The sequence below is a fragment of the Sphaerodactylus townsendi genome, linkage group LG06 (assembly GCF_021028975.2).
Source record: "Sphaerodactylus townsendi isolate TG3544 linkage group LG06, MPM_Stown_v2.3, whole genome shotgun sequence".
In the NCBI taxonomy this organism is placed as follows: Eukaryota; Metazoa; Chordata; class Lepidosauria; order Squamata; family Sphaerodactylidae; genus Sphaerodactylus; species Sphaerodactylus townsendi.
In genome coordinates, this window is record NC_059430.1 from 101629899 (window position 1) to 101641325 (window position 11427).

Genomic DNA, 11427 nt, shown 5'->3' on the forward strand with positions numbered 1-11427 from the left:
TCTAGCAGCATTCTCTCCTGACGTTTCACCTGCATCTGTGGCTGGCATTCAGATCCTCTGAAGATGCCAATACTTAGATCCCCAATAACGTCGATGTGGGAACTGCTGCTAAAAGCCATGTCCATACTCCTGGAAACCACCGCGAATCACTCCATTCATTGGTCCTTACTGTGGGGATGGAGTGGGAAGAAAGAGAGGTTGCCGGGTGACCCACTTTTTTGGGAGGCTTGAGAGTTCCAGGTTCCAGTCCTGCTCCAACTGGCTTGCCTTTAAAATCTGTGATTTCTCAATCCGTGCATGGGACTCTTTATGCTTTTTTCTTACCGTGTTGTCCTCTTCTGTCTCTCCACCCCAGGTCTGAGCAATGGATACGACGCGAAGAAACGTCCGGGCAGCATTGCTGTCAGAGCCAGCCCCAGCCCCCAGCCCCCAGTGAACAGAGGCAAGGTCTCCAGCAACGCGATCCACATTCCCACAGTCGATGGAAAATTAGAGCCCACCGCTGGCCCTGAAGGGGGCGCTCATGTCTCCCTCCAGACCTTGGAGCTGGAGGCAGCGGACCGTGCCCTCCAGCGCCATATTGATTGTGTCTACTATGATGACTCCCTGCTGGGGCGCAAGACAGCAGCCAAGCTGTCCCCCTTGGTCAGGCCCAAGTCTCTGGCTGTTCCCTGGATGACTACGCAGCCCGGCTCCCCGGACCTGATGCGCCCTGTCATGTCCATCTCCCCTCAAGGCACGTACCTGTCCAAGATTATTCCCAATGCTATCTTGCCACCCATGGTGGACGTCATTGCCCTTTCCAGCAACAAAGTGCGCACACTCAGCCGCTGCAGCCTGGCGACAGCCAGCCCGGCCTCGGTGCGCTCGCTGGGGCGCTTCTCCACTCCCCGCAGCCGCGAGCACTCCTCCTCTAGCGACAACTGGAGCCATTCGCAGTCCACCGAGACGATTGTCTCCAACACGTCCACCATCTCTTCCCATGGGGGTACCAACAGCCAGAAAACGAGCGAGGCTGGGCAGGACAGGCAGTCTCGAACGATGGCCAGGCCCGATCTCGACCAGCTCAGCGCCTACAGCTCCGTGAGCGGGGCCAGCTCCAACTACATCAAGGGTGCCCCCGCCTCGCCCCACCTCCTGGGAGTGCAGCCCACGGGGAGCAGCGGTCGGGCCTCACCCGCTTATAGCACTGGGAGCATGGCAGACGGATCAGACACCATCAGTGTTCGCAGCGACCGGTCCACTTCTCGCAGCGTTTCCCTCAGGAAGATGAAGAAGGCTCCTGCTCCACCGCGGAGGACCTACTCCCTGTCCCAGAAGGCCCAGCAGCTGGAGGCTAGCGGGGCTCCTAAGGCAATGGGCCTGCCCCCTAAGCCGGAACGCAGGCCCCAGCGAGAAAGCAGCGAGGGGTGGGCTGCAGTGCGGCTAGGAAGTCCTGGTTTGCCTGGGGAGGATGAGGTCTTCTCCCCATCCGCACAGAGCAAGACAAACAGCCTGGCCTATTCTGCTGACCTCTCTCACACAGGCCCCCTGCCTGCTGATGGGCAGCAGCTGTCCTCCAAGCAGAGCTCTCCGGACCACTTTGGCCGCACCATGTCGCCCTCCAGTGGGTATTCCAGTCAGAGCGGCACCCCAACCCTCCACACCAAGGGACTCCTTTCCCACACCTCCTCTCCCAGAAGCAAGAGGCCGCAACCAAAGAAACCAGAGAGGGTCTGTTCCCTGCAGTCCCCCGGGCCCTCCGTCTCCTCCTCCCTGACGTCTTTATCCTCCTCTGCCTCAGATCCAGCCCCTGCGGAGATCCAGCCCCCTTCCGGCGCTGCTCCTGCTCCAAATAAAATGGACAGGTTTGTTATCCCCCCTCACCCCAAGGTCCCAGCTCCTTTCTCCCCACCGCCCTCCAAGCCTCAACAGGCTGAGCCAAACACTGCCGATAGCCAGCCCTGTGCTTCATCCTCCACTAGCAAGGCTGGTTCGGAGCCGCCTGTGCTTTCCAAACCCAGCAATGGGTCACCTCCTCCGTCTCCTCCTCCTGCTTACCACCCACCGCCGCCCCCAGTGAAGAAGGCTGATGAGAGCCCTGAAGCGCCAAGCATCTTGGAAACTGAGGTGGATTCTCCTCAGGACACACTGTGGCCCCCACCACCCCCACCTGTGCCGGACGAGCACGATCTCTCCATGGCAGACTTCCCTCCCCCAGACGAGGCCTACTTCTCCTTGCTGCCTCTGCCAGAAGCACAGCAGGTTGCTGCAGAAATACCCTCCGTTGTAGCCCCAGGGGCTCCTGCCACTATGGAGTCGCCACCCAACCAAAGAGCAGTGTCTGCCGAAAAGGGCAAAGAGCCCGCCCCTTCGCCCTCCTTCTCCACGATGGTCTCCTCCAAGATTCAGCAGCAGGGAGTTCTAGATGCTGCATCACTGCCAGCTCCCACACCGGAGCCCCTTCCATCTGCGAAGCCTCCCGTCATGGGGGGAGCATCTGGATCTCAGCTTGGCCACCGAAAGGCCGCTGCCTCAGTATCAGCGGCACCCCAGCCCTCTGGCTTGCAAACTCAGCCAAGCCTCAAGAAGCCGGTTGGCAGCTCCCGCCCGGATCTGAAGAAGGAGCCCGCTTCCCGCAGTAAAAGCAACCCCATGCCAAAGGAGGACGCCAGCCTGCCTATCGTCACCCCTTCTCTGCTGCAGATGGTGCGCCTGCGCTCAATCAACATGGATGCCCACAGTCCTGTGGCAAACCCGGCTGCAGCAAAGCCGCCCGTCGAGCAGAACGGTACTGACCTGAGCGTCAATGGCAAGCCGGCACAGGCCGCCCCCAAGAAGCCTATCCGCAAGTCTCTGTCCTTGAAGGGCCCCCCATCGGCTTCCAAAGAGGTGTCCCCTTCGAACCCTCTGCACAATGCTGTGCGCTTGAAGGCCTCCACCTTATCTTCCAGGGATGCTCCTGGCCTTGGAACGGCGGAGAGGAAAGCCAGAAACCGGCTGACTCTGCCGACACCCTCCAAGGCAGCAACAGCTGCCTCTGGCGAGGCAAAAGAAGGCCAGCTGTCCCCCCTACACAAATCCCCAGCCTCTACAGCCAGCTTCATCTTTTCAAAGAGCTCCAAAAAGTTGGTGATTGAGACCCCGTCATCTTTAGAGGCCCAAGCCAACCTAAAGAAGAACCTGGTTGCCGAACTGATGAATGTCTCGAGCCAGCGGCCTGCAGCAGCCCTGGGAGTCAACCAACAGGGCTTAGGAAAGCCCCAGGCTCAGAAGAAGCCGCAAAAGATCCCCCCTCCCATAGCCAAGAAGCCTTCACTTGCACCAGGGCACCTGCCGTCGCCCCAGAGCCCGAAGCCACTGGGAGCGGAGGAGCTGAGCTCCTCCCTGTCTGCCATTGAAAACAGGACTAAGAGTGCAGGGAGTGAGAACCCGGCCTCTCCCGTGGAGGATGGTAGCAGAAGCCCTCTTGCAAGGCCGGAGATGCTGCTGCAGAGCCCCCCAGCACAAGGTAGGGGGGCTGGGCAGGTCAGAAAGAGGGTGGTCTGAGTTCTGCCAGGGCAGCACACACCTGCTCCTGGCAGCTCTACCTGGTGAAAAAGCCAGTAGTTTTCCACTGAGAGAGGAGTCGTGTTTCCTTCTTGTTGACATTGTGGCAGAAAGTGCCATCAGATTGCAGCTGATTTATGTTTACTCTGTAGGGTTTTCAAGGCAAGACAGAGGTGGTTTGCCATCGCCTGCCTCTGCATGGCAACCCTGGATTTCCTTGGTGGTCTCCCACCCAAGTAATAACAAAGGCCAATCCTTCTCATCTTCTTGCACCTGATGAGAATGGGCTAGCCTGGGCCAGCGAGGACAGGGCTGCTGTTGAAGTAGTCCCCCGTTACTCACAAGTTTTCTTTCTTTCTGCTTCCATGTTCCTCCAACAAGAAAATATATATACAAGAAAATATCTCTCTCTCTATATATATAACAAGAATATATATATATATATATATTTATATATATATATAAAAATGACATGAGACTGTCTGCTTATTTTATCTGCTTCCTTTGTCCCCCCCCCCTTTTCACCCCAATAGGGATTTCCAAAGTGGCTTGCAATGTTTCCTTTTCTCCCCTTTATCCTTAGTAAGTAGAAGAAGAGAAGAGTTTGGATTTATATCCCACCTTTCTCTCCTGTAAGGAGACTCAAGGTGGCTTACAAGCTCCTTTCCCTTCCTCTCCCCACAAGAGACACCTGGTGAGGTAGGTGGGGCTGAGAGAGTTCAGAGAGAACTGTGACTAGCCCAAGGTCACCCAGCAGGAATGTAGGAGTGTGGAAACACATCTGGTTCACCAGATAAGCCTCTGCCACTCAGGTGGAGGAGTGGGGAATCAAACCCAGTTCTCCAGATTATAATCCACCTGCTCTTAGCCACTACACCACACTGGCTCAGTAGATCAGGCGGAGGCTGGCCCAGCAAGCTGACTTTTCCCCTCTGGAAAATGGAACCTGTTTGAAGGAATGAACATTCTTTGTAAACATATTTTGGGGTCTGGCCCATGATTTATTTTGCACAGGATGGCTGATTCTTCCTGACTTTAATTCACTGACAACATTGGCCCTCTTCACATTCTCTTTGTGCTTCATGTCTAGTCATTGCAAGCAGCCACAAAAGGTTAGAATATTTTTTTTAATCACCATCCTGATATTTCAGATGACTGGGGAGCTGAGGGCAGAGAAAGGGAAAGCGTGATTGTGGTGGGTTTTCCAGGCTGTGTGGCCGTGGTCTGGTAGATCTTGTTCCTAACGTTTCGCCTGCATCTGTGGCTGGCATCTTCAGAGGTGTATCACAGATAGAAGTCTGTTACACACTGTGTAAAGGGAAAGAGAGTTGTTCTTTGCCTTGTCTTTTCTGGTCTCAGTTTCTGCTTTCTTGTTGGATGGAATCCCACATTTCCAAATTGAGCTGCTCCTAAACCAACTGTATTAGTATTGCTATTTTTTTTCAACATCACTTACTCTCATCCTTAATGATAGTTCTATTTCTTGTTCTCTTTAAATCTGGGAAGACATTCTTTCTCTTTCCTGTCCAGGTTCTTCTCAACGTCATTCCGTCTTCATATCTAGAGTTCCCTCTTTTCCTTACATCTATCCCTACCAACATTTTAGTTAATTTCAGAGTCAGCATGATGTAGTGGTTAGAAGCAGTTAACTCAAGTGTGGAGAACCAGGTTTGATTTCTTGTTCTTCCACATGAACGGTTTGATTCTGCGCTCCTCCACATGGAGTCTGCAGGATGACCTTGGGCCGGTCACTTTAAGCTGATTGTTTTTCCATTCAGGCATCTTTAAGAACATAAGAACGAGCCTTGCTGGATCACACCAGAGTCCATCTAGTCCAGCACTCTGCTACTCACAGTGGCCCACCAGGTGCCTTTGGGAGCTCACATGCAGACTGCGAAAGCAATGGCCTGCTGCTGCTGCTGCTCCCGAGCATCTGGTCTGCTAAGGCATTTGCAGTCTCAGATCAAGGAGGATCAAGATTGGTAGCCATAGATCAGCTTCTCCTCCATAAATCTGTCCAAGCCCTTTTTAAAGCTATCCAGGTTAGTGGCCATCACCACCTCCTGTGGCAGCATATTCTTTACAGCCTTGCTCCTTTCTCTCTTTGCCTTTTGTCATTTCTCAAAGTGCTTCTCCTCAAGCCCTTTGTTCCACATGTGCCACCTTCTGTAAAACCACGCCCCCCCCCCCACCACCAATTACCCATGACTGTGTGACCCTTTCACCGGAGTCTTCATTCTCCCATGCAGGTATCTCCAAAAGCCCCAAGTTCTTGGTTGCCTTCACGCTCACCATTTCTTTGTGCTTTCACGCTGAGCCCTTCGGGGGAGGGCGGCCTATAAATTGGAAGCATAAGTAAATAAATATTTTTTTTTAATTGAGTGAAGGAAAAAATATTTTTCTGGTCATTTTCTTAACATCCATTCATGCCAATATTTTGTGTAGGTGCTGTGCCGGCCTGTAAGTTGGAATTGCAGTTGCTGTTCGGTTACTGTTCTTTCATCTTGAGGAGTATTAAACAATAAAGAGTCATCTCCATGTTTACTGAGTTAGGTCAAAAACTTCATCACTGTTGCTGTCAAGTGGTTTCCAAATTGTTTTCCTGTCGTTTCAAAATATGAATGGAATTACAAGACCATCTGCCCCGGGTGGACTGGCAAAGGACCACTGCCACTGCAGCCGTTTAACAAAGACTTTCTTGGGTGTAAGCACTGCTGAACACACCTGAGTAGAATTCTGAATATATCCACTTAGAATTATGCTCTGATTTACCTTGCTTGCATTTTTCTTTGCACATGCCTTTCCCTCCCTTTTTATTTACAGTTTGCACTGGGTTAAAAAAAATCCTTGTTGAACTGAAACACAAATGCCAAAGCAATGCCTGCTTTTTAAAAATTAATTGGTGTGCTCGGGGAGAGAATTGGCCCTGAAGTATTGAAAGTTGTGTGATGCGTCATGATTTTCCGAGCCTCTCTAAGGCTCAGTAGAAATGGAGAAAATTGCCTTTTCCATTCTCCAACCCCCACCCTCAGCTAGAAGAGGTGCCCAGGGGAATGTTCTTGATTCATGCTGAGCTTCGGATTGTTCTGGAAAGCAGGGAAGCCGTGTTGTTTTGCAAGCAGCTCACTGTGCTGTCTGGGAGATTCTCATCATGGAAGAACTGAGGGGGTGGTCTTCTCAGAATAAAAGTGCTCTCAGTAGTGCAGTGGAAATGAGCTTATAATTTTTTAAGTACCTCATCATTTCCTCCATTATACTCAAACAGACTGGTTTAGGAACGTTGCTATAAGCATTTCTCATTTTTTTCATAGTTAACAGCAGAATTCTTTGCTGTGCTGTTATTGTTTGTATTTTTCATTACAGCATGGTTATGACAGAAATTTTGGGGGTGGGGTTGGCTCCAGTAAAGTGAAGCGCATTCATAAAAGATCAAAAGTCAGTGCTCCTGTCTCCCTTTTAACTCTTTAAGAGCTAAGGGTGTGAGAGAGGGTTGGCTTTTGTGGGGTGGGGTGGGGGGGGGGGAGGCATTGCAGGGCACAATAGAGTTCTCATGAGGGACTACACTGCTATGCCATTGCCACAGACCATAGAGCAGATGTGCCATGAGAGTTTTAATGAGAAGTCCTCATAGAGCCCTTAAGAGTATGACACTCCTTTGTGTGTGTGGGGGGGGGAGGGAGAGACTGGTGATTTGCATAGTGATTTGTTGTGAGGAACAATTTCTGTGTTGGATCTTGTGGCTCCTGCTGTATTCTTACTTCACAGCTCCCTCTTTCTGCTGCTCTATTTGTTGCAGACTGTCTTGCCAGGAAAGATTCTTCCCTTCTTGGTGTAACTGGAATAAGGCATAGCCAAAAAGCTCATGAACTGTCTTTGGCATGAAAGAGGGACCAGGGAAGGTGTCTCTCAGTGTTCATAGTAGAAACCTCCTTCCTTCCACTTTTCGTTGGTGTCTGCCGCTATGGCTGGTGTCCTTTCCCCCTTTCTTTTAAGAATGAGGGCATGAAGCGTTGGTCCCCACCGCATATTTGTCTCTAGCCAGATCACACTGGCTCCATGGTGTCGTTGGGAGGCTGAAACAGAGGAGGGCAGTCATTGCTGACAGCTTTTTGTTAAGCAGAGGAGGGAAAAAGGCACCATCGCTAGCAAAAAGCAGGATTACCTCATTGGGCAAACATTTCATCCCTTTTTGCACACCCCAGTAGGATACTATTGGAAAATCCAGGAGGTGAATTATTAGAATTGCCGAGTGGCTTCAAATCTCTGCTGACAGAAGGGATTTCCATTAGCGGAGCAAGATTGCCTCACTTCTCTCTTCCTTCTGCAGTCCAAATTGTGCCCGTGAGAGCCTGCTTTTGGAACATGGGGGGAAACCCCTCCCCAAAGATAACCTCCCTGTTGTTCTGTTAGTCGAATTTCCATGGGATCCAGCCCTGAATCAGATTGCTGAAAGCGGGGGGCCTCTGTCTTCAGGGTCTGACACAGCTGGATTCATATCCCCCCTTTCTTTCCTGTAAGGAGACTCCAAGGGGCTTACAATCTCCTTTCCCTTCCCCCCTCCTCCACAGCAGACACCCTATGAGGTGGGTGGACCCAGCTGAGAGAGCTCCAAAGAACTGTGACTAGCCCAAGGTCACCCAGATTGGAATTCACAAGCTAATCTGGTTACTAGATAAGCCTCCACATCTCAAGTGGCAGAGCAGGGAATCAAATTAGAGTGCACCTGCTCACGCTGGCTCTCAGTATGGTCACATAAAGTAGGGGCAGTTCAGCCAAGCCCTGAGGGGCTGTTTCAGCTATAGGAAAAGGGACTCCCTGACCTTAGGGCTGTGTTTGTGCTGTGTTTGGGGTGGATATTATCAGCATTTGAATGTATTTTGCCAATACGTTCCAGTTTAGCCATGGAGCAGAATTCCAGCTTGCTTGGAAGCAGAACTTTTATTATTTTGAGCATGCAGAACTGAGAGGTGAAGACAGTGATAAAGCCATTTGGTAGAGTGGAATTTGAATTCAGATCTCAATGCGTGTCCTCCAGGGAGCCACACTGACTTTCTTCTTCTTCTTGCAGGCACGCAAGAGAAGACGGTGTAAGGAAAAAGCCTGCGTTACCCCCCGCAAGATACAGGAATGAAAAACAGAACACAAAACAAATCTCAGGGACCTGAGCAGGCCAGAAGAGGATCCCGGACATGGCAGCGAGAAAGAAAAAACCGCCTTAGCCTCTGATGGCCTTGATATTTATGCAAAAGTTGTGTTGGTTTCACTTTCTTCAATCATACAGCTTTATTTTACCACTTTAGCACACAGTTCCCTTCTCGGCTGCCCTTTCCCCTGTCTCGAAAGCTAAAGCCTTGAACAGGATTTCTTGGCTGGGTTTGCTGGTGTGCCCATCCTTTTCTCTCCCCCTTGGAGGGTTTTTGTGTGTGTGCGTGCATGAAAAGAGAACTTTTCAACAGAATACAGCTCCCCCCTTTCCCCTCTACCATCTGCAAGAGGAGAGACAGGCAAACCTGAAACTGCCCGGTGTGTTTCCCAGAGGGATCCTCCTTTTCTCTTTTTGGGGGGGTTGTGCCGTCAACTGGCAGGGGGTGGGAGAAAACCATCTGCCATCGGGCACCTAGAACTGTAAAAAACAAAAAGCACTTTTCAAAGCAAGACTGTACCACAGCAAGGACGGCTGTGTTGGAGGACTCCTGCTGGATTTGCTGAATATTGGTTAGGCCCCTGATCCTTTGTGCTTGCATCTGATGGATTTACAAATGGATGCCCCTGAGGGCTCTGCTGGCTAGCCTTGGCATTTGAGTGGACCACAGTGCTGTGCCGTGTATAGCACATGAGATTCCTTTTTGCAAACCAGTCCCTGTTATAAGCAGCTGATTTTGGAGGATACTACCCAACTCCAGCCTGAATCTAGGCCTGATCACAAGTCACAGTGAACACATGTACAACCCATGCGCGATGTACGCTTGGTTTTTCTTTACACATGCATTGAGTAGTTCTCATGCTCTATTTAGTGCATGTATAGTTGAAAGTGTGATTGAGGCTGTACCTTTATCTAGGTAATGGTCCCTAGTTTTATTTGTAAAGTGAACACATATTGGCTCATAAGAACAAGCCTGCTGGATCAGACCAGAGTCCATCTGGTACAGCTCTCTGCTACTCGCAGTGGCCCACCAGGTGCCTTTGGGAGCTCACATGCAGGATGTGAAAGCAATGGCCTTCTGCTGCTGCTGCTGCTCCCGAGCACCTGGTCTGCTAAGGCATTTGCAATCTCAGATCAAGGAAGATCCTTACAAACAGGCAGGTTATTTATATATGTGTTCACTGTAACTTATGAACATGGCTTCTGTTATAGCACAAATTGGGGTACAGTTGCTGTGGGGGGATGGGGAGGGGAGATCAGAGGAGTATATAGAAAGGTACAGAATTCTTCCAGTTCCCCCTCCATTGGCTTTCATGAATCCAGTTCTGTTGCTACCTCTGAGATGGAAACATCTGGTGGGAGGAGAGGATTGATCCTTTGGGGACCACATTTGAATTCTTTTTCTGGAAGACGGGAGGTCACGATGAGACACCTTTTGAACGTGTCTCCTTAAACAGGGCTAAGATTCCCAAGCTTCTCCCCAGAGAGCTTCTGAGGAACTCCACAGGTACCCCAGCACAGTTGGAAGCCCACTGCTCTGAAGAGTGAACATAGTTTTAGATGCACCAGGAGCTGCTGCCCATTCACTTTTGGTACCCTGGGGTGGTGTTCAGCCTGGGGAAGAGATTACTCTCAGGCCTTTTCCTGTTCCCCTTCAGCCAGCTGAGTTACAAAACTGCCCTCTCCTCCAGTGCCTAGAAAAAGGCAGACTCTAAAAGGGTGAATTTGGGATTGCAGCCCTACCAAAAAAACCCCCTCAGCATTCTGAGTCTCCCTGATGCTGCCGCCTCACCAAGTGTGCCTGAGGATGCAAGCCCTGCCAAGAGGGGCCCTCCCTAAGAAGAGATGCTCCTGGCTGCCTGCTGGCAGACAGAAGACCACCTGGTAGAGGTCAGGGCAGCTGTGAGAATGTCACACTTAGCAGAGGGACTTTCCAAGTGTACAGCTGAGCCTCGTTTTTCAAGCAGGCCGTTCCTCTTCTAGGCCAGACTCCACACTTTGAAGGCAGGAGAAGGGCATGCTTATCCTTGGGTTGGATAAAAGCATCTCAGAAGTGAGACCAAACCCCCTTCCCCCCTTTGCGCCTTTGTTTTCTGTTCTCTAGGAACATTAGATGTCAGATTTCTATACTTTTGAAAAATCCTGGGGTCATTTGCTTTTGATTTCCATGATTGTAAAACAGGAAATTAAATAAAACTACCTTTGAGAAAGGGAGGAGTACGAAGATGGCAAACTCCATTTTAAAAGAATATTTGTAAAGATGAATGATTAAAGCCTGCTTGCTGTCTCTTTTACTACTTGACTACAGCATTTTATCTCTTTGGAGTGAGTGGGTGGGCATGGGCAGTGGACATGGATAAGAGAAATCTCTGGCCAATCAGGGAGTAAAACCTTCAGAAAGGAAAGAAGAGCAGTAACAGCCCTCTGTGTCCCAAGAGGGAGCCAGATTTGCATGCAAACATCCCTTCCCCACCCCCAGAAGACAAGTCTGAGTTGCAATTCAGAAGGCATTCAGGCTTCCACCATGCAACTTTAGCTGCAAGGGAAAGGGGCTGGAACAGTTGAACTCCTGGACTGTTCGGGAGAGAGATTCTAACCCATGCCTTCAGGAGCAGTCCAACATATGTGTTGCCACCCACTGATTTTATCTGTAATCCGTTAATTTTAAGAAAGCCCCCTCCCCAAATGATGGTGAGTAGTATCGGTGATGATCTTTAAAAAGCAATACAACCTGTAAAACAGTCACCCCAGAAGAC

At 50.6% G+C, this 11427-nt stretch overlaps 1 protein-coding gene across 2 annotated transcripts in view; it reads left to right on the plus strand.

Moving 5' to 3' along the window:
• KIAA1522 (KIAA1522 ortholog) overlaps positions 1-10965 on the plus strand; it is a 47770-nt gene extending 36805 nt beyond the window's left edge. For both annotated transcript variants that reach the window (XM_048500474.1, XM_048500475.1), the window contains exons 6-7: positions 356-3490; positions 8597-10965. In XM_048500474.1, coding sequence (XP_048356431.1) covers positions 356-3490; positions 8597-8619 — 3158 coding nt within the window. In that variant the 3' untranslated portion in view covers positions 8620-10965. The remainder of the gene's footprint in view (positions 1-355; positions 3491-8596) is intronic.
• The last annotated feature ends 462 nt before the right edge of the window (positions 10966-11427 follow it).